The 23693-nt window shown below is 44.5% G+C and overlaps 1 protein-coding gene across 3 annotated transcripts in view; it reads left to right on the plus strand.

The window, feature by feature from the left end:
- Nucleotides 1-23693, plus strand: part of LOC103183634 (diacylglycerol O-acyltransferase 1) — a 33741-nt gene that overhangs the window by 5812 nt on the left and 4236 nt on the right. For all 3 annotated transcript variants that reach the window (XM_042345644.1, XM_042345645.1, XM_042345646.1), the window contains 10 exons: nt 4972-5059; nt 13407-13447; nt 15656-15741; nt 16667-16719; nt 18311-18416; nt 18898-19026; nt 19805-19879; nt 20554-20657; nt 22463-22501; nt 23140-23181. In XM_042345644.1, the coding sequence (XP_042201578.1) occupies nt 4972-5059; nt 13407-13447; nt 15656-15741; nt 16667-16719; nt 18311-18416; nt 18898-19026; nt 19805-19879; nt 20554-20657; nt 22463-22501; nt 23140-23181 (763 nt within the window). The remainder of the gene's footprint in view (nt 1-4971; nt 5060-13406; nt 13448-15655; nt 15742-16666; nt 16720-18310; nt 18417-18897; nt 19027-19804; nt 19880-20553; nt 20658-22462; nt 22502-23139; nt 23182-23693) is intronic.

The following is a 23693-nucleotide window of genomic DNA, read 5'->3' on the forward strand; positions in this document are numbered from 1 at the left end:
TGAGGAATTGTAACCTTCAGCATGCCTCCAGACGTTGAACGAAAGTTAGAGAACAGAAGACATTCAGGTAAGCCAGAGTTTTGGAAAGGTCTCTTTAGGAGTGTGGTGAAAGGAGGTGGAGTTATAAACTGCCGCCTGCAAAGTAGCCCTTGTGCTGGAGATTAATTGTTCATCTGCCTTCACTGCTGAAAGGGTTCCCCATCTTTTCTCAGAGTTTAATATCTACAATTCAATTGTAATTTCAAAGCCGGTTCTTTTTTTAAGAGAAACCGATTTCATGCTAAGTTTAAGCGTTTTCCACAATTCTATATGATCTTGCATTTTAAGAGTCCTGCAGAGCAGTGGTTAGCACACTCGCCTTGCAAGCGAGAGGACTCGGGTTCGATTCCCAGGCAGTTTCCTTTCTCCACTCGCCTCTGTTTATCTAGCAGCAAGTAGGAACACAGTTGCTAGTTGATTACTAGTGGATCACTTTCCGGGGGAAAAAAAATATTTTTTAAAAAAAAATTGGTCACGCAATCTACGACTGTTTGTGGGACACTGCTGTGCTCAATGGGCTGCCGTACTTCGTCCCCAAAATACAATCAATCCACTTTACACTGTATACTGCGAGACGTCTCAAGGATGTGATAAGGCACTTTATCAAATGCAAGGATTATTATTATAAGACAAAATTATCTCAGGTGAAGACATTTAGGTGACATTTTAGGCTTTTCAAGGTGAATTCCAGCAAGGCTTGAATGTGCCCCTACCCTTTTCTCCCCAGTCTCTCTTCGGTGAACATGCCTGAGTGTAATTGCTCCCTCCCCCCCCCTTTCCTGTGGTGTTGGAATTCCTTTCACTCTGGTCAGACTTCATAGGAACAAATTGCACTCTGGTTTCCTTTCATTTGTGGGGGAGGAAAGAAGTTTTCTAGTACAAATGTCATGTTTTGGGATATAAATATCCAGGGATCCAAGGTCTGTGAGCTATTTTGAAGGCCCAAAGATAAGCGGAATCTGAACCTTTCCTGCCTCATTACCATTCGTCCCTGTTGCCATTAAGTTTTAAGTAAATGAGTATAGAGCAACCTTAGCCCAATTGCTACAGCAAAAGGTAGTACTGAATTCTCAGCCTTATTGAGCAAGGACCACAGGATGCTGTTAATATTACACACGTTCTGTAAACTCTACTCAGATTCAATTCAATAATAATAATCTTGCAATTTAATCTTTAATCTTAAAATGCATTTTAAGCTTTAATCTGCAATTTACAATTTTCACGTCTAGAAGACGTGAAAAGCGCTATATCAAATTCAAGGATTGTTATTATATTATTTGATATAGCGCCTTATCACGTTTTAGACATTTCAAAATGCACATCACAGAATATACTTTAATATACCCTCTGCACTTCTGGCAGTCTGTTGCTGATTTCCCACTCCTTTCTTCTGATTCTGGTGGTAAAGCCTGTAGCCATCATCCCTACCCTCTGGGAATCCCTTCCAAAACCACTTCACCATTCTACCTCTCTCTCTCAAGACTGGTTTGGTATGAAAAAGCCACACCCTACCGTCTTCACATCAGAATTTCATAAAAAAAAAATTTTAAACGAATTCCGTGTCATGGCCACTAGTTTCTTTCCTGGCCTGTTCTGGTCTTTAATTACTCTCTGGGTAAATAACTACTTCCTGATGTATGTTCTCAAATTGCTCTTTACACTAAACTGTAAACCTATGTCTTCTTGTTGGAATTTCTTGGTGTAGTGATTTCACATTCATGTGAAGCTTGGGTTGAAAGCAGGAGTTTCGGTGCTTGTTTAAGGCAGCTTAAGGTATGAATTTCGTATCCTGGATTATGCAACGAGAACAAAATTACATTTGTATAGCATCTTTCACGTCGGCAGGACGTCCCAAGGCACTGGACAGTCAGTTCCAGACCCGAGCTGGGGGGGGGGTTGGATTTTTGGAGGGTGGAGGGCAGGGTGGGGGGTGGGGGGGAAAGGGGGATCGAAAGCACAGTTGAAGAGGAGGGTCTTGAAGGAGACAAGGGAGGGAGTGAGGCGAAGGACTGTGGGATGGAGTTCCAGAGAGTGGGGCCAGAGGGGCAGAAGGCCAAGTACTGATGCACTCTACTATCTTGGCACAAGCCTTTGTTTAGATCAGTATTTCTATTGGTTTCTGTGACCTCCTAACCTCCCTACCGTCCTGCCCACTCCCTCTGCTCAGCGGGCTCCGGACTGCTTCACGTCTCCTGCCTCGCCCGCCCCACTATGGGCAGTCCTTCTGCCACTCTGCCCCCACCCTCTGGAACTCCATCCCGCAGTCCCTCTGCCTCACCTCCTCTCTTGCCTCCTTCAAGACCCTCCTCTTCAACCGTGCTTTCGATCACCCTGCTCCCCCCCCCCCCCCCACCCTGCCCTCCACCCTCCCCACTCCCGACCCTCAGCTCGGGTCCAAAACACTGACTGCGCCTCGGAACGTCCTCCTGACGTGAAAGGCACTATACAAATGTTGTTGCTAGTTAACCTTTCTTTCTGTAACTGACCTTCGTACTGTGCATATAATCATTGGTTAATTTAAGGTAGACTGAAAATGCTGTAGTGCTGTGTTGTAGAAGGTATTGTGCTTCAGAAGAGAAGTTGAACAGAGATTCACGATTGTGTCTGTTCAGGTGGATATTGCACAATTTGTGACGCTATTGGAAAAGGGAAGGGACTTTATTTTCGGTGGTATCCTGGCTGACGATGCCTCCTGATGAATTATAATTCACTTTGTAGCTGTTTGTGGAGCCTAACTGTACTCAAACTGTACTGCATTTGCCCACTAAAACATGGAATTAATATGATAATTACATGTCAAGCCCTTAGAGGTGTTTTGACCTGAAAGGAGTGATACTTAAGGCAGTCACTCTAATGGGGCCAATCAGACTTTGCCAACTCAAGCTTACATCAACTCCGTCTTGTGCAAGCTTATCTGATTGGGATAGGCTCTGTGGAACGTGCAAAAAAATTACCTTTTTTCTATTTACTCCACACGCCTGATAATAGTCCCTCCAAAAAAAATTGGTCATTTTCAATCCACGACTGTTTGTGGGACGCTGCTGTGCGCAATTGGCTGCTGCATTTCACTCACAAATATACAGTCGTTTCACTTTAGTCTTCCGTGAAGCGCTTTGAGATGTCTAGAAGACGTGAAAAGCACTATATCAAATGCAAGGGTTATTATTATTGTTATAACAAGAGATCAGTGGGCAGAATCTACCCCCAGTGAGCAATGGCAGGAATCCCTGGCCCTCCAAGTCCTCTCGATGAGCCATAGTGGGCTGGTCTGTCAACAGCAGTGCCCTGGACTAGAGTTCAGGAACCAGACTGAGATGGCCATAGAGTGGGGCTCGATTCTGATATTCCATTACTATGCATGTTGCCTTGAAGCCAGTTCAAGGAGCCCAAGGAGATTCTGTTACCTTTTCTTCTGCCCTAAGAGGATAGTCATTACATTGGCGTTCTTGTGAATTGCATTGACCCTTTCCCGCATTAGGACAGGAGTTCTAGACATAATAAGCCTCTTGTTTTCCATAAGCAGTTTTGTAAGCTATGGCTTTTAATGAATGGATTGATATTTCTGTCTGTTAGTGATCTCTCTCTTTTTAAACTGTCTGAAGGCTTCTGTGATGCAAAAAAAGCTTTAAATGTTCCTGTAATTGGAATGATAGCATTGGAGCACTCATTCATGGCTTTCTCAGTGAGGGTCAACAGATGGAAAAGCACCATCTAATTGCTTAACTGCAGCGGAATCCTGTAGCTTATTGGTTAGAGCATTCGTCTCACAAGCGAGAAGACTTGGTTTGGATTCCCAGGCATCGCAAGATGTTAGGCAAGTTTCTGCTGTGTGCAATTGGTTGCTGCTTTGCGCCCACAAAATATATATTCAATTTACTTTACGGTATATCCTGTGAAGTGCTTTGAGACATCTAGAAGACTTGATAAGGCGCTATATTAATATGCAAGTATTATTTTCTAGTAACTACATCCAGATGCTGGTTGGTGTAAGGTGTGGCTGAACCCAGACATTGGTGATTTGTTATGAAGCTACTTAGTTATTTATTAATTGTGCATGGAGCCAACCACTCTGTCTGGTGGGGAAAAAGTGAAGCTTCCTGTATAAATTAATCTTTTTTTTTGTGAATTGTCAGCCTCGACTGAGCTCAAATTCCATCGTGGGGCTACAACTCCAGCTTTTGACTTGGAGGCAAGAGAGTTAGACTGTGCACCTCTGTGCACTGCCATGTCAGCCTGCAAATGGTCACTCACCACAGTTCATCACAGGGGCAACCGTAACTACAATGCACACATGCATTGCCCTGTGATGAACTTTGAAACTATTTAATCCTTGCATTTGATATAGCACTTCGATATCAAACGCAAGAATTGTTATTATCTGTCTTTGAAACGTCTCAAAGCGCTTCATGGAATATACTGCAAATAGGATTGACTGTATTTTGTGGGAAAAACCGTTGTTCACATCATCCTGACCTATCACCCCACCTCCTATGGTGGAAGGGGATTCGGCTGTACATTGGCAATGAGGGGCAGAACTAATTGTAAAATATTTATTTGTTGGGATTAGTACAGTTCAAAGGATTTAAGTCCCAATTGTTTATAGTGTCCTAGAGTATTGTCCAGCACAGAAAGCCATCTCTGCTGGTGTTCGCTCTCCCACTGGAGCGCTCTACTGTAATCCCGTTCCCTGCTCTCTCCCCATCAGAGAGTATGTACTGGTGCTCGCTCCCCCGCTAGAGCTCTCTAGTTCCAGTCTCCATACTCTTTGATATCTTCCCTCAGGTATTTATTTAAAATTCTGCTAACTACTCTGCATCTGTGAATTGTAGTTACAGTTGCCCCTGGCTACTCAGTTGTCTAGTCAAACCTCATCTGGATCTTCGTGCTCCTGTTAAGAAAATGTGGACTGACTTTTGCTTTCCTCTGTCCTAGTTGTCACAGGCTGCAGGAGTCGTTGCTCAGCTCAGCAAGTGGATACAGCAATTACAGAGGAATCCTCAACTGGTGCGTGGTAATGCTGGTGAGTTATGTTCCAACAGCGGAACTATCTAGCGGGGAAATGGAGGCTGTGGCCTTAACTCTTGAACCCAGATAAAGAATTAACCGGTGGAAAACAACAACTTGCATTTAAGTAGTCTGGAACCTGTATCAATTCTTCCCTGAATTACTAATCCCACTTACCACCTCTCTCCCCAGCTGCTTTTCCAGTTTTCTTTTGAACAATTTTGTTGATTTGGCCTCAATTCCATATCCTAACTAACAAGATTCTGAGTGAAGAAATGCCTCCTGACCTCTTTCCCCAGTTTTCGACACCTTTTATCACTGATTTCCCAACTCATTGATTCCCGGAGTCTCATTTATTTTGCTTCAGGTTTCCATTTATTCTTTGATTGCTTCAGACGTTTTAGTATTGTGTCAGCTGAAGTAGCTGCCAAAATGTTGTCATTTTCCTGCTAATTTTAGCTATGGTTCTGCTTCTGATGAGGAACAGTTGTCCTGTGCAAATAATTCACCCCAAATAACTTTTGCAATGGCATTAGCTAACTGGGTGGTGTTTCTTTACAAAATTCAATGACAGACTTAACAACTGGCATCTCTTATTTCTCTAACAACAAGCATGCATATGTATATAGTGGCTTTCACATTGTGGGTGGGGGGGTGGATCTCAAGGCATTATACACAGCTGACTGCTCATGCAAGCTCAGGCAGGGTGGGGGGGAAGAGCGGGCTGAGGTTCAGTATCGGTGACCAAAAGAACAGCTGCGAAGAGATGGATCTTCATGTCATTGCCCTACAAAATGTACGCTCCCTTTCCAATAAGTTCTCTCTGTCAATGATCTCATCGTTGATGGGAACATTGATATCCTCGCCAATTGCGAACAGCGGGGTCCCACAAACAGTCATGGATTGACTAGTAATGATAATAATCAATAATATAATAATCCTTGCAGCACCTTATGTCGTCGAGACGTCTGAAAGGGCACTTCACAGAAGCAATTGGCTACTACCTTTCATCCACAAAATATGCAGTCAATCCGCTTTACAATATATTCTGTGAAACATGATAAGGCGCTATATCAAATGTGAAGATTATTATTATTTCTGTACAATGCATCGTATGGCCTTCTGCTGATCATAGATTTCTCATTCTAAGAGAATGGATGAGCCAAAAAGAACTCCAAAATATAGGATTAGCAAATATATAAGTTCAGAAGAGTATTGAATGGGGTATTTTGGGGAAACATTTGACAGTACAGTTGAGTCTGGAGGGGAATAGTGTCAGACAAGGGAGTGCAATAGTACTTTGCATTTCCTCTGTTCCTTGTAGCCTATGATGCAATGCAAAGTCACAAGTAGAATGTGCTAAAGTCGAGACAAAATCTCATGCATTTAAAAAGTCACTTGTGCACGAAGAAAATTATGCATACATTTCACGGCTGTAGAGAATGTGGTCATTGCTACTGCTCGCTTTGAGAGCTGCCAGTCTTTCTTAAAGAATGGGGTCTTAAATCTTTTTTTCTCTTCATCTGTGTTACAAAATAAATTCTATTTCACCGTGGGCTGTGCTGTAGTGAAATGCCACTACAAGAGGTCTTGGGAAATGTTAGACAATTGGGAAATACCATTTTATTGTTTTCTCCTCACTCCTCCTTTACTAGCTTCAAGGTGAGATACCTGGCAATGGAATGTCAGAATCGAGCCAGCCCTCTGGCGGTTTCTAGACCGGTTCCTGAACCAGGTGGGTCCTCAGTATTCCAGGGCATTGCTGATTACCGCACAGCCAGCCTAGCTCATCGGAAGGGCAGACCATTCACTGGGGCAGGGAGTCATCCCACTCAGCTCCTGTTAACCCTGCAAGCCAAAGCCTTAATGGGTAGGGTGGACCAGTGGGAAACCTTGCTGGACAGTAATATCAGCAAGCAATGGTGTTTTAGCTGGTTAGACTCCAGCAGTTACCCCAGTGCACATTTTGGGCTCCCCAAGCCTTGGCTCTTGTCAACCTGTGCTACATTCTTGGAGGTGCAATCTGATTAGGTGTTAAACCTGCTCAAGTGGATTTTAAAGGCCCCCTGGTACTACTCAAAGAGACACAAATTTCCCTGGATATCCTTGCCAACAATCCCCAGATAAAATTGGTCGCTCACTTTGTGATTGTTTTGTGGGACTACACTGTGCAAATTTGGCTGCTGTGTTCACCTACAAATAGTCTGTTGCCTGTTTTGTTGAGAAATATCCCAAATTTGTTTGTGTTGCCTTTAGTCACCATTACCATTTGTCTCTGGCATCGTCCTCCTGATTTGCAGGCAGGAGGAGGCAGTTTGTGTTTTGAGAGCAGTTCTTCTGGTGTTTGGAAGAAATGTTGTGCATGTGTGGTGTGGATGAGAGAGAGAGAGGCAAAGAGCAAGACCCAACAGCTGTTAATCAGGGGGCTGTTTCTCAAGTTCTTGTCTCAACTTTACCATCTACACTGGCCAACATTCTTCCAAGTCGATTGCCAAATATATTCACTCAATCAGCAACTGTTTGTGGGGCACTGCTGTGTGCAGTTGCCTGCCTCGTGAATTGACTGTACATTTTGTTGGCGAAACGCAGCTGCCAATTGCGCACAGCAGTGTCCCAAAACAGTTATGGATTGAGTGACCAAATTATTATTATTTTTATATTTTTATTTTTTGAAGGGATTATTACCCTGGAAAAGCGATCCACCAATCGAAGTTCCTACTTGCTGCTAGATGAAACAGAGGCATGTGGAGTAAGGAAACTTGCCCAATGTTTCACCCTGACCCTGCCCGGGAATCAGACCCCGGTTCTCTCACTTGCGAGGCGAGTGCTCTAACCACTACGCTACAGGACTCCAAAGTTTCCTTCAAAGCTTGGATCGGGAGTGAAACATTCCATTCATTTCTTCCCTCATTCAGGGATTTCACTTCCATTGAGCAGTGATCAGATCATGAATGCTCCCGGTCTGAAGGACTCGGAAGCCTGTCTGAAAATTTAAACGGAGGCAACTCCTGTGTGCCTTTTTAAACCCAATTTTCAGTGTTGTTTGGTTATATCAAATGGAGGGCATATTATTTAGCAGTTGCAACTATTGGGTTAGACTTTTAACTAAAGCCACTATTTAGCAAGCTTCCTTATGCTCGCAGTTTAAAATTGATTGTTTTAATTGTCAAGGCAACCAAAAGGCAAGACAATTGCCTAGACAGGCCACTTGCTGTCAAAGCGAATGCAAAAGAACTTTGTATTCCAGCAACGTAGCAGGCTTCCTTCAGTATCAAAGGAGTTTTCTATGGTTAACCATCCGCTTTCTTCAGCAAGCAGAGCATTGGCACTCCAGCACTTGGCATCTGATTGACACTAGCTTTGGTTTCTGCTTGGCTCACTTGGTCTTGCTCTCACCTTTCGGGGCAAATGGTTGTGTTCAAGTCGGGTCAAGGCTGCCACTGTCAACTCAGTACTGAGGGGATTGCTGCATTGTCAAAGGCGCTGTCCTTTGGGTGAGGTTTAACCTACATCCTGTCCGTGCCTAGTCGGAATGGTTGTTAAAGATCTCGCAAGATCTATTGGTCTATTGGTCATTCACCTGGCAGTTTGTGGGATCTTGCAGCACAGAAACTGCTTGTCGCTTTTGCTCATGAAACACACTACTTGACTGTAATTACTGAGTTACATCAACAGGAAAAGGTATTATGTAAATACAAGTAGTGCTTGAGCTTCGGGGTGGGGTGTGGGGGGGTGGGGTTGGCAAGGGCATCTTGGAACTAGGCTAACTCGAAGGTGACATGCTTGGTAACAGAATACCGGAATCCAGTCTACCCTCTGTGCGGTCTCTCGTCTGGATCCTGAGCCAGGCAGGTCCACAGTACTCCAGGGCACTGCTGATGACAGCACAACTCAGCCTGGTTCATCGGCAGGCCTTGGAGGGGATTCTTCACAATCTGCTCCCATTAACCTTGCAAGCCCTAATGGAACGCTTAATAACAAACTATATGGCTTTAGCTGGTTAAAGTCCAACAGTACACTCTAGGACAGCCACACCTTGGCTCTCATAAATCTGTGCCTGACACTTTCTGGGATTGAGTAAGTGGGGCGTGTCCCTCCAGAAAGAGTACATATTCCGTTCCAGACACAGGGAAATCCCCATGAGTACGGCATTATGTGGAACTCTGTCTGGTTTGGATACTCCAGCATGGTGATGAGTTTGCAGCTGATTTTTTAAAAAAAAAAGTTGTGAAGCATTTTATAACAACAACTTGCACTTATAGAGTGCCCCTCGCGCAGGGTAGCGTCCCAGAGCGCTTGACTGGCTGAGCACAAGGCCGAGCTGGGTGGCAGTTGACCGAAGGCCCCGTCGAAGAGGAAGGTCTTTAGGCGCGAGGTGAAGATGGGGAAGGAAGGGGCAAGGCAGGATGCTAGAGGAAGAGTGTTCCAGAGTTTTGGGGCGTAGTGGCTGAAAGCGCGGCCACCAATAATACCAAATATTTTACCTTCTGTTTAGGTTTTATTCCACCTAAACGATTGCGCTATGCTGCTCCACCTATTGTAAAGAATGTTGCCTTCAACACTTTGGTTCTATCAAACCAAGACAAAGGTTGCCTTTATCAATCGCCTGGTACGAAGGTTATCTTCATTCTGCTTCCTGTTTTATTTCTGACCATTTCACTTGTGAGGGTTGTTGACTCAATTTCTGAGGGCCACGGGTTAACCACAGATTCAAGGGAGCATTTATTTGCTAATGAAATCTTTGACTAATCCTACCCAAGATGTCACACTGGCTGGAGCATTGCTATTGCGGGCTTTCGTTTATGGAATGTATATCCGAACCATTGAGCGAGCAGAGCACAAATTCACTATGGCTGCTACCAGGTGTCAGCTGGCACAGATAGCTGCACTCTTGCCTTTTGGTTGCAAACAGCCATGAAGTAAAGACTGACTTTTATGTTTGTCTGGATTGTTGGCCAGGGCACTGGGGAAAAATTCCCGTCTCTGTCATACAGGATGTTTAACATCTACCTGAACAGACACAAATGGGACCTCAGTTTAACGTCCTATCTGAAGGATAGCACGTCTCACCCTCCCCTTCATACTGTGCTGGAGTGTGAACCCATGAGCTCAGAGTCCTCAACCTGGAGCTCAAACCCACAAACTCCTGACCAAAGATGAGCACTACTGACTGAGTCTAACTGACACAATGATGTGTTTGGGCTGTCTTACGGTATATTTGTAATCGTGGAGTCCTGTAGCGTATTTGTTAGAGCACTCGCCTCGCAAGCGAGAGGACCCGGGTTTGATTCCTGGGCAACGTGAAACCTTAGGCAAGTTTCCTTACTCCACACGCATCCATTTACCTAGCAGTAATTAGGAACCCGGTTGTTAGTCGATTGGTGAATCGCTTTCTGGGGGTAATAATACAATAATAATTTGGTCATTCAATCCACGACTGTTTGTGGAGCGCTGCTGTGTGCAATTGACTGCTGCGTTTTGCCCGTAAAATATACAGTCAATCCACTTCACAGTATATCCTGTGAAACGCTTTGAGACATCTCAATGACGAGATAAGCTGCTTTATCCAATGCAAGGATTCTTATTATTATTTGGTGCAATTGCCACAGGAGGTGGGGGAGTACAGGGGCCCTGAAAACTTGCAGTGATTGAGTGCGGTGTCAGCCGGTTTTCCTTCCATTTCCTGTGGAGAGTGTAGGAAAAAGGGATTTGGCGGTTTATCTTGTGTTTGCTGCAGAGTGCAGCTGCCATCTGTTCTCTTTCTGGAGCTTCAATGCGACTCAGCAAGCAATTTGAGAAAAATTGAAAGGTTATGGTGCAGAGGATCTTGTTTTGTTGGCCCTATTGCTGCCATGTCGTAATGTAACCCCAGTAAGTGGATGTTCCTGGGAAGGAACCAGTTACGGTGACCTATGGTTCAGATCCAATTCATTATGGAAGCCTTCCACAAAATACACAGTCACTCCACTTTACAGTATATTCTGTGAAGTACGTTGAGACATCTCGAAGACGTGATAAGGTGCCATATAAAATGAAAGCATTATTATTACCCAAAAGGTAATTTTTTAATTGGAACAAGTTTTGTTAATAATAATCCTTGCATTTGATATGGCGTCTTATTATGTCTTCCAGACGTCTCAAAGGTCTTCACAGAATATAACGCCAGTAAGGGAGGTTGAGGCCAGGGCACCAAGGCCAAAAAGAAAAATGGTCACACAATCCGCAGCTGTTTGTGGGACACTACTGTTTGCAATTGGCTGCCATGTTTGGCCCACAAAGTACACAGTCATTACAATTTACAATATATTCTGTAAAGCGATTTGAGACGTATCAACAACGTGATAAGGTACTCTATCAAATGCACAGATTATTATTATTATTAATGGGTTTGTAGTTCTTTGATACGTGCAGTGCCAGACATGTTACTGGGAATAATCTGACAACACACTGATGATCATTAAACTTTCAGAAGTGATTTACATTCAGTTTTGCACGTAACTGCACCCTTTCTGATTAGTAAGTGGCTCAAGCAGCCCTGATATATTCTGACTATAGGAGAAGCGGATTAACCCTTTACACTCACAAATAAAAGGTCGGGGTGGTCTTCCGCGGTGGGAAACTTTCAATTCCACTATGCCCTCGCTCTCTGAAATTGCCACACACCCTCTTCCTGTTTTCTAACCTATTTCCAACTATTCTTCCTGTTCTCTTAACAGTAATATTAATCCTTGCATTTGATATAGCACTTTTCACATCTTCTATATCCTGTAACATGAATTGACCGTATATTTGTGGGCGAAACGCGGCAGCCAATTGCGCACAGCAGCGTCCCACAAACAATTGTGGATTGAAAATTTTTTTTTTTTTGTTTTGTAGGGATTATTATTTAGGAGTGTGGAGTAAGGAAACTTGCCCAAGGTTTCACCCTGCCTGGAATTGAACCCAGGTGTCTCTTCCTCCTTTCCTTGTCTCTCTCTCCCCACCCCCACCCCCCACACACACACACACACCAACTTGCTTGTAGACACTTCACACTCGTTCCGTGAAGTGCTTTGAAACCCATTGCACACAGGATAAAGAGCTATGTTGCACTTTCCAGAGACGATTTTGTAATGAACTGCCCTTTTGTTATAATTCCGAGAATTGAATTGACTGGGTGTGATACGGGTGTGCCTGTTGAGTTAATATGTCAGTGGTTGTAGCTTAGGGGTTAGAGGCTCATCTCGCAAGCGAGATGACCTAGCCTCAATTCCCAAGCAGGGCGTAATATCAGGCAAGTTTTGTCACTCCACTCGCCTCTGTTTACCTAGCAGTAATTAGGAACCTGGTTGTTAGTCGATTGGCAGATCACTTTTCTGGAGGTAATAATCCCTTCAAATAATAATAATGTGATGACTCAATCCACGACTGCCGTGTGCAATTGGCCGCCGGATTTCTCCTGCAAAATATACAGTCAATTCACTTCATAGTATGTTCAGTGAAGCGCTTTATAAGACGTCTCAAAGATGTGATACGGTGCTATAATCAAATGCAAGGATTATTATTGCCTGCTTCCGCCACTACCTCTCCCCTTAGCCCGCCAAGACACTCTTCTACACTTTTAGTACATCCAGGCTCAACTACACCAACTCCCTGCTCGCCGGTCTCCCCGATCTCACCTACACAAGCTGCAGACTATCCAGACGTGTCCTCTCCCTCAACAGACTCTTATGCTCCCATTCTTGATTGGCTTCCCAGGCAGTTTGAGTTCAAGGTCATTTCTTTCAAATCCCTTCTCGGTCTCACCCCACGCTTCCTCTGAGACCTCAAACTATTCCAACAGGGCTGCTCCCTCCGCTATGAATCATGTGCCCCGCCGTATCTGTACGTCGTTCCAATGTGAAAGGCGCTATAGCAATGTAATTTTGTTGTTCTTGTTATCTGTCCTACCATCGTCAGGTGGGCTTTCATCCCCCGCACTCTGGAACTCCATCCTGGAGTCCCTCTGACTTGCTTCCTCATTCAATATTCATCTCAAGACCGCTTTGACCTTCCCTCTCAGCTGCCCAGCCAGCATTTGTTGAGCACTTTGAGACATTCTCCCAACGTGAAAGATACTATATAAATGTAAATTGTATTGCATTGTTCGAGGTGCGTGAAACCAAGGTCCCATCTGCCTATTCAGGTGAATATTAAAGATCCCATGTATTCATCAAATAGAGGGAGTTTCTCTCAATGTCCTGGCCAACGATCCTCCAGAGAAAAAAAGATGGTGGCTGTGTGTTAGACGTTGCTGTGTGCCAATTGGCTGCTATCCTACAATTAGTACACTTTGCATCTGACACATTTTAGTACTGTTTTATTAACTTGTCCTTTCTTTGCAGGTCTTGAGCAATGCCCGTCTTTTTCTAGAGAATCTCATTAAGTAAGTGCAGCTTTTACTAAATCATTCAACTCCTCCACAATAACTGCTATTTAGTAAAACGTACTGTTCTGTATTAATAATAATCCTTGCATTTGATGTAGTGCCTTATCACATCATTCAAGATATCTCGAAGAGCTTCACAGAATATACTGCACAAAGGATTGACTGATTTTGGGGGCGAAATGCAGTAGCCAATTGTGCACAGCCGTGTCCTACAAACATTAGCTTATTATAAATATTAAATATTATATTTATTAAATACTAGTGGCACAACCTGTGCACTTGGTGATTCCACAAGAAGTGGCATTCATACAGACTCCAATGTCGCCTATTATAGTTCAAAATCATTTTTTTTTTTAAAAACTTAATGCTGAGAACTAACTAATTAATTTTTCTTTAATAGATTTAATAGAGGTGTTCAAAACTATGAGGGGTTTTGACAGAGAGGATAGGGAGAAAGGTGTGTCAATAATCAGGGACATAGATTTAAGATAATTGGCAAAAGAACCAGAGGCCGACAAGAAGAAATTCGTTTACACAGAGAGTTGTTAAGGTCTGGAATGTACTGCCTGAATGTATGGTGGAAACGGATTCAATAACAACTTTCAAAGGGGAATTGGATAGATACTTGAAAAGGAAAAAGTTGTAAGGATATGGGGAAAGATGGGGGAGTCAGACTGATTGGATAGTTCTTCCAAAGAGCCGGCACAGGAGCAGTGGGCCGAATGGCCTCCTTCTGTCCTGTAATATTCTATGATTCATTGAGTTGGAAAACAGGCTGAATTGTTACCAATTTAGGAAACCAATTTAAGGATTCTTTCCCCTTCTGCCTCCTCATCTAGTGAATGCCAACACACATAGCACCTGTCTCCCTGTATCTGGGGCCAGCTCTTGAAATTGTGCATGTCCCTAAAATATGCGGTACTCAAGAAAGTGTGGAGTACTAAACTCCTTCAGCCCATTGAACACATTCTTTCTGGAGTCCACAAGCAATTCAGGACTGTTTGTGGGACACCACTATGCACAATTAGCTGCTCTATTTTACCACATGTACAGACAATCCACTGTACGACAGATTCTGTGAAGCGCTTTGAGGCAGCTCGAACATAAGGCACTATATTAAATGCAAGTATTATTAGTATTATTAATTCACTCCTCAATCTTGAAAGGAGAAGTCTCAAAGGGGACCTCATGGAGGTGTATGAAATTTTAAACAGATTTGAAAAAGTCAACCCAGATCATTACTTTAGGATTCCCTAACGCAGCAGAACAAGAGAACGTGTTGCAAAGGGTGATGGACAGCAGGAAATATTTCTTTACCCAAAGGATAATTAATGACGAGCCGGTTACCAGCAGGGCTGGTTGAGGACTAGCAACTGGACTCGTTTTAAAAATAAGTGATGGAAAGAGGGTTGGATGGATGTTCTAGAAAGATGAGAGCAAATGGGCGAAAGGGCCTTTGGATTGTTTTTTGCCTCCAAAATGGTTTGGGAGTAAAAAGCAGTTTTGGCTGCGAAAGGGAGAGGCGATAGTTCCAGAGACCCTCGAGCCATAGCTGGTGGTGGATTGTGAGGCTGGATTTATGCCATCTGCGCTTGAGCATCCAGGTTTAAGTTTTGAAGGAGAGGAGATGACTATTGTACCGGGGGAGTAGGTAGATTTGGAGACAGACCTAAATTTCAGGGTGGCAAGGGAGTTGAGGGTTGCAGAGAGGTGATTGTTTAGCAGTTTGTTGGCTGCCTCAGGATCGCTGCAGGTGGAAGTCCAGAGGAAGAGAGGGTATTCATGAGGGACTTTTGGTGGAAGCTTTTTCCGAGGTCGGAAAATGATGATAGAGGTCTTGGGAGAGGAAAGAGAGATGTGGGAGGAGAGGGAGATGAGGAAATGCTCAGAGATGGTCTTGTCTGTGGTAGACAGATTGGGAACGAGGTCAAGGTGGTGGCCATGGTTGTGGGTCGCGAAGTTTATGTGGAGTGCAGTGAAGCCAGAGGACATGGGGAAAGGGGAGTTTAGGTGAAGCTTACATATCAAATGCAAGGGTTATTGTATTATAAATCAATGCACAAACTGCCCATCCGTGTGCATGTATACAGTACTGGTGTTGTGCCATTTCCTCACATTGTCAGAATTCAGAGTAAATTTTGAGAATCTTTATCTTTTTAACCTTTGAGGTTCTGAGTTGCTGTCTGACATGTGCTTTATTTCTAGGTATGGTATATTAGTGGATCCCATTCAAGTTGTCTCCCTGTTCCTTAAAGACCCCTACAGCTGGCCTGCTTTATGTCTTATAATTGGTAAGTGTCTAGCTGAACTAAACATCTGATTCCTGACCTCACCTGCAGTGTGCTAAGTCCATATTGTTTAGCAACCCGAGGAACGGATTTGGTTCCTATTTAATATGCTTCGTTATCAATGACTTACTGCAATTGTCCCTATAAAACAGGACTCCGAAGGTTTGGGTATCTTACTAAATTTGTTGTCATTGTTATCTGTCTCTCTCTCTCCCCCCCCCCCCCCCCCCCACACGGTGAGTTTTATAGATCACCCGGGGTCTCTGTTTGCGAGAGTTCTTGTTGCAGCACAGTTATTGTTGAGTGGCCCCTCCACATTCTCACAGGCTTTCCAACATATGGAGTTGGTTGTCAGGTATGTGGACCCGCATTCAAACAATTAAAGCAGAGTCTCCTTGGGACTAAACTGGCTCCTTGGATGATATGTTTGGCAAATGGAATGTCGGAATAATATGGCGGTCTCCAGTCCGGTTCCTGAGCCAGGCAGATCCATAGTATTCCAGGGCACTGCTGATGACAGAACGCCCAGCCTGGCTCATTGGCAGGGCCTGGAAGGGCAGACCAGTCACTGGGGGCAGGGAGTCATCCCACTCAGCTCCTGTTAAAGCTGCATGCCAAAGCCCGAACGGATAAGATGGTCCTAGCAGCACAAGCAGCAGGAAAGCTTCCCAGAGAAAGACTGCTACCATTTTCATCTCGGCCGCAGTGAAAGTAATAGAAATTGTTGCTCATTTTGACTTCTTGTATTGCGTTCATCTAAGCAGCCACATAGTTGTCTGGGAGGTGGATCATAACAATCCCAGCCCCTCTCCAAAGTTAAAACTGCAATTCAACAACAACAAATTACATCTACACAGCACCTTTCATTTCGGGAGGATGTCCCAAGGCACTGGAATGCATTGACTCTTGTTTCCTTATCTCCCTCCAGTCTCGAACTTTTTTGTAATCGTGACTCTGCATGTTGAGAGAAGCTTGGCCAGGGTGAGTTATTGCCTTTTCCTTCTGCTTAATATTTTTGAGTTCCAGATCATTATTTTAAAGACTTATTTTTGGTGTGCCAGGTGTCTTGACATGCGTGGAACCCATCACCATGATTTACAAGTTCCGGACTAGACAGAGTTCCACTACACCTGCAAATTGATATGGCTGGAAGGAAACACGCACGCTGTCTCTGGAGGGATGCAACCTGCTTACCTAATTCCAGATCTGTTAATCTGTTAGGCACAGATTGGAAAGAACCAAGACTTGGGTTAATTGGGATGTCTGCTGGGGTTTAACCAGTTAAAACCATATAGCCTTGCCATTGAGCATTGACTGGCAAGCTTTCCCGCTGCTTGTCCAGGTAGGAATACCCTACCCATTAGGACCTTGCCTTAAGTGTTAGCGGGAGCTGAGTGACTCAATTTCGACTGTATGTTGCAAACCATAGGTAGGAACCCGGTTGTTAGTTGGTTGGATCATTTTCTGGGGGTGATAATCCCTTTTTAAAAAAAATAATAATAATTTGGTCATTCAATCCACAACAGTGGGACACTACTGTGTGCAATTGGCTGCCATGTTTCACCCAAAAAATATACAGTCAATTCACGTTACAGTATATTCTGTGAAGCGCTTTAAGAAGTCTTGAAGACGTAATAAGGCATCATGTCAAATGCAAGTATTATTATTAATAATAATCATACTCTCTGGAATCAGGTAAGCAGGGTGCGTCACTCCAGGCTCCATTCCAGACACTGAACTGTACATACTTATGTGGAACTCTGACTACATTGGATAGTTTTCAGAATGATGGTAGGTTTCCGCGTGTGTCAGACACCAGACTGACCAAAAACAAAAGCCAAATGATCAAAAGCATCTTTCTTTTAAAGATGTTGTATGAATTAGAGTTGTATGAAAGTTGCTACAGTTAATATAACTTATGTGTATGCATTATAGAATTGCCATGTATATCTTTTCGCTGCCGAAGGATTGATCCCCTATTTGAGAAAGGTTTGCGGGCCGCATAAACAATATCTTGTGTTTCCCTTTCGAGAAACAACATTTATACAGCACCTTTTTCATATAGGAAGGATATCTCAAAGCGCTTAACACTGCCAGCTGAGCACCCGAGCTGTGGGTGGGAGTGAGGATGGTGGGATGGAAAGGGGAAAAGATGTCCGAAAGCATGGTCAAAGAGCTTATCAAAACCCCTTATAATTTTGAACACCTCTGTTAAATCTCCCCTCAACCTTCTCTGCTCTTAGGAGAACAATCCCAGCTTCTCTAGTCTCCCCACATAACTCCTGATTCCATTCTGGTAATTTAATGTTGAGTCGTTAAACCGAGGTCCCAGCCACTTGCTCAGGTGGGCATTATCACTATTCAAAAGTAAGCTATTCCTGCCCCTGATATATTGTTTAAAAACTCAAGAACATGTATTTCTTGGCTGTTTGAAGGTCATTGCTGTGCTTTGACTGCTGCGATCTTCGACAAATAGCCATTTCAGAAAACTGAAGTGTTTCGAGATATTTTGACATCATTTTGACATTGCAAGCAGTGTAGGATTATCTCTGAGCCAGCTTCTTTTCCGCAGGATGTTTTGTCTGAGGGGTTCGGACTATTTCTGCACAGCATCAATCTGATCGGCATCCTCTCCTTCCCTGTTGGTGTGGTGTTAACGGTCAGTTCTATAACTCCAGGTAAATGTCAAAGGTGCTTGTTCAGAAGGCGTGGGCAAAATGCCCTTCACTGAAGGTCTGACTTGTTATTTGCTGATCTAATCCACACTCTTCAAAAACAGGAGTGTGACCAGGGCCGATGGTTTGAGTGAGACGATGCTATCTGATTAATTACTACAGTTGTAGAAAAATATTTTTCTGTAATGGAATTATTATTATAACACTAATTCTGACCAGTGCATTCAACTGGAGAGTTGTAATTTAAATATTACAAATAATAATAATTTGATCACTCAATCCACGACTATTTGTGAGACACTGCTGTGTGCAATTGGCTGCCGCGTTTCGCCCACAAAACACACAGTCATTTCACTTTACAGTATATCCTGCGAAGCGCTTTGAGACATCTCGAAGACTGATAAGGCGCTATATCAAACGCAAGGATTACATATTATTAAAAAAGATGAGCGGAGCAGATGTGACTTTGTTTCTTGGCCTGCAGTTGGTGCTGAGATAGCACTCATGTGCTACACCATCCTCTTCCTCAAGCTCTTCTCCTACAAAGACGTAAACAGATGGTGCAGGGAGCTTCAGAAAGCAAAAGTGCGGACCCTGACTCGATCTCAGTCAGGTGAGTTTGCAGCAGGGCGGGGAGCGTCTGTGTGGGCGGGCGTTGGCTTGCAGGGTTAACAGGAACTGTGTGGGAGGATTCCCTGCCTCATGTGCTGCTGATGAGCCAGGTTGTCTGTGCCCTGGAATACTGTGGATTCACTCGGCTCAACAACCGGACTGGAGACCATCACAGAAGGTGTGAATGTCTATTCTGACATTCTGTTGCCAAACATATCACCATGGACCTAGATCAGCTCCAGGGAGACCCGGAGGATAGTCTCCAGTTGGTCATTTGACATCTGTTGCTCTACATGAAGGACACTGTATAAATGCAAGTTGGTAATACTCTTTCCTCTGTGAGTCAGAAGATTGTGATTCGAGATCATGGACCAGTATAGTGCTGGGGGAAGTGCTACAATTTCAGAGGTCAATGTTCAGGTGGACATTCAACGATCAACAACTTACATTTATATAGCGTCTTGAAGCCTTTAAAAATCCTATGATACTATTTGAAAAGAGAAGAGAGTTTCTCTCTCCCAGTGTCCTGGCCAACACTCCCTCAGATAAAATTGTTTATTCACTCTGTTGGCTCTTTGCGGGACATTGCTATGTGCAAACTGGTTGCTGTGTTTTGCCCACAAAAATGGTTGTCTCAAGCTTTACCGCAAATCCTGTGAAGGGCTTCGAGGCGTTTTAATGACTAGATAAAGCGCTAAAATCAAATGCAAGCATCATAATAATTTCCTTCTGATGTATAAAGGTTTGACACATGTTTATCTACTCAATTCTCTGCTTAGCTCCTGGCTTAAAGAAGGAGAATGGGGAAGTAGTGCAGCCAGTGGCTGTGTATCCGGGAAACCTGACCTATAAAGGTATGGGGTGTTTCTGTCAATACTATTATGGTATGGAAGCATACTGCTTGCTAATGGCCTCCTGCAAACCCTGAGTATATGATTCAGTGACTGGTTCAGCTCGCCCTTCACCGAGCTCCTCCGCGTGTCAGCCCCTCACCACACAGGAGGGGAAATCTGTGGAAGTAACAGAACCTGAACAGAACAGGCTCCACTGGCTCCCTATTGCCGAGCAGATTGATTTCAAGATCTTCACACTCGTTTTCAAATCCCTTCATGCCCTGGCACCTCCCTACCTCTCTGACTTGCTTACCCCCCCAACCCATCACCCACTGCATCCGGTTGACTGGCTCCGGCCTGCTGCATGTCCCTCGTGCCCTCCGTTCCACCAAACTCTGGAACACTCTCCCTCTATCCCTCCGCCTTGCCCCTTCCTCCCCCATCGTCAGGTCGTGCCTGAAGACCTTGCTCTTCGATCGTGTCTATCGTCACCCCCCACCCCCCACTGCTTTGCGACATACTCCCCACTGTCAAGCACTGTGAGACGTTGCCCTGTGTGAGGGGGGACTACATAAATGCTTCTTCTTGTTTTAATTTGGGGACCATTCCCCCCGCTAGCCCTCCGCTCCTCTCATCCAGTGCGTCGTCTTCCTGCCTTGCATTGCTCTGATCCTTTTTCATTTTTTTTCCTTTAGATATGTATTATTTCCTGTTTGCACCCACCCTGTGCTATGAGCTAAATTTCCCTCGGTCACCCCGCATTCGCAAGCGTTTCCTGTTGAGGCGGCTGTTTGAAATGGTGAGAAAATGGTGCAGAACCAATTACAAGCTGATTCCGGGCGAGGGCGGGGGAGAGAGAACTCTCATTCTTGATCAGTTTCTTTTCCTCATATTTTATCCTAGTTTTCCCGTTTCCCGCTCTGTGTGTTGTGTCTTTTTGGGTAAGAAGTGATTGTGCTGTGTCCTTGTTCACAATAATAAACCTTGCATTTGATATACTGCCTTAACACTTCAAGACGTCTCAGAGCGCTTCACCCAATATGCAATAACGTGCAGTGACTGTTTTGTGGGAGAAACGCAGAAGCCAATTACACAGAGCAGTGTCCCACAAACAATCGTGGATTGAGTGATCAAATTTATTTATTTTTTTGGAGGGATTATTACCCCCGGAAAACGATCCCTCGATTGACAAAAAAAAAAAGGTTCCTACTTACTGCTAGGTAAGCAGAGGCGTGTGGAGTAAGTTTCGACTTCCAGATCCTCACGCTTGTGTTCAAATCGCTTCACTCCCTGGCATCTCCCTACCTCTCCGACCTCCTCACTCCCCAATCCACCACTGGCGCCTCCGCTCAACTGGCACCGGCCTCCTGCTTGTCCCTCGCACCCTTTGCTCCACCATTGCAGGTTATGCTTTCAGCTACTACTCCCAGAAATTTTGGAACACTCTCCCTCAATCCCTCTGCCTTGCCCCTTCTCTCCCCTTTTCAAGTCCCGCCTTAGAACCCTCCCTTTCGACCGTGGAGTCGTCCCCCAGCTCGGAGTCAGGCTGCGCCATTGTTAAATGCTTTGAGATGTTGCCTTGCGTGGAGGGCGCTGTATAAGTACAAGTTGTTGTTGTAAGGAAACTTGCCCAATGTTTCTCCCTACCCGTGAATCAAACCCAGGTCCTCTCACTTGCGAGGCGAGTGCTCTAACCACTACGCTACAGGATTCCTTCCACTGGCGATGTCAAGGCCAGTCACATTCCACACAGTGATGTTTATTATGACTGGAGCCACAGGGGGAGAAACTCACAGAGAAGCTTGTCTGCCTGCCTTTGCAGAGCTACTCAGTGCTGCTCGTAACCACTTGCAGATGGACTCTCAGCTCCTGCCTTCATCGCATTCTACTTCACGGCTTTTCTCCCTTACACGTCACCACAGTGACTTTTACTGGTGACCAAAAGCAGTGGTGGTACCAGGAGTTCTGTAGTATAGTGTTTAAAGCGCTCGCCTTGCAAGCGGGATAACCTGAGTTTGATTCTCGGGAGGGGGGGGGGAAACCTTAGGCAAGTTTCCTTACTCCACACGCTCTGTTTAACTTAGCAGTAAATAGGAACCCGCTTTGCCGGGGTAATCATCCCTTCATTTAAAAAAAAATAATCTATGGCTGTTTATGGGACGCTGCTGTGCACAGTTGGCTGCCGAGTTTGGCCCACAAAATATACAGTCAATTTACTTTAAAGTATATTCTGTGAAGAGCTTTGAGACGTCTCGAAGACGTGATAAGGTGCTTTGCCAAATGCAAGTATTATTATTAAGGATTGTAATTATTATTTAACATGGTTCTCTGTCTGACCATCCCAACCCAAACTAACTAGCCAATCAGAATACAGAACTATATGTGTTTCTTTGTAAAATAGTCACTGCTTTACAGAAAATCCTGTGAAGTGCCTTCAGGCGTCCTCCCAATGTGAAAGGCACTACATCAAATGCAAGAATCGCACCCCTGCCCTTCAAAAGGGGTCTCTTTCCTCTCCCCTCCCCCCCCTCCCCCCCCCCCCTTGCCATGGGTCTCCCTTTCACATGTATTTTATTTACCTTGTTTTTTTAACTCTTTTTCCAGCTTTTCTTCATACAGTTATTGGTGGGATTAATCCAGCAGGTGAGTGACCCTGAGCTGCAGCAAGCTGGGGCGGGGAGCGAAGCGTGTTAGTAACCCAACATTTTACTTTATTAGGTTAAACATGACCCGATCATCCCTACCCTCGCCTGGCTCTCCGTCCCCCAGAGAATAGACTTCAAAATCCTCGTCCTCGCCTTCCAAAGCCCTCCACGGCCTTGCTCCTTCCTACCTCTGGGACCTACTAACTACATATCAACCTGTCCGCCCCATCAGCCTCTGTGCCCCATCCCTTTGGATTCCATCCTGCAGTCCCTTCGCCTCGCCTCCTTCAAAGCCCGTCTCGAGACCATCCTTTTCAACTGTGCCTTCGGCCACCCTCCTACCCCTGCCCTCCAGCCCTCCTGATCCCAAACTCCAGCTCAAGTCTAAATCCCTGACTGTCCAACAATGCCTTGGGACATCCTCCTGACGTGAAAGTTGCTATACATATGTAATTTGTTGCTGTTTGTGAGTGGGAACCGCCTGCTCTGCTGCACTCATACCCAGTTCCTGTAGCGCCTCTTTCACTGCACGTTCTGAGTTAGCTCCATAAACCATGTACACCTGTAGACTTTAGTGCAGAAATATGATTGGGTTATCATTAAAATGATTTCCTGCTTTTGTTTTCATTTTAACAGTGGATGGTACCGACCATAAAGAATTCCATGAAGCCTTTCAAAGTAAGTTACAGATTGTAATGTTAAAGGGATGGGGAGGGTAGCTGGGGGGTGATATTATGAGGAAGTTTCTATTCTCGTCTCGCTGCATGTGAAGTGTTCAGGGTGACCAAGAAGTCGTGATCCCATAACAATGTCTGATAAGTCTTAAGTAAATTATTTTTTTTAGATATAGGATAGATATCACAACATTTTGGTCACCCTGTGCAATTTTAATCTGTGCCTGTGCCATTCTCTCTGATAGAGCTCTTTGTTTAGTGCCACTCCCTGCTCTCTTTCCTCTCCCCCCAAACAGCCACAAAGTGAACAACCTTTTTTAATCTGGGGGATTACGCCCATACCGTTGATTCACTTTACAGTATATCCTGTGAAACACTTTGAGACTCTCGAGAACGCGATAAGGCGCTATAATCAAAGGCAATGATTATTATTATATTGTTGCCAGGACACCTTCCTTTCTTTCCTGATGGTGGCATGGGAATGTTTAATGTCCACCTGGACAGATAAAGACAGAT

The sequence above is a fragment of the Callorhinchus milii genome, unplaced genomic scaffold (genome assembly GCF_018977255.1).
Source record: "Callorhinchus milii isolate IMCB2004 unplaced genomic scaffold, IMCB_Cmil_1.0 Scaffold70, whole genome shotgun sequence".
NCBI classification, from domain to species: domain Eukaryota; kingdom Metazoa; phylum Chordata; class Chondrichthyes; order Chimaeriformes; family Callorhinchidae; genus Callorhinchus; species Callorhinchus milii.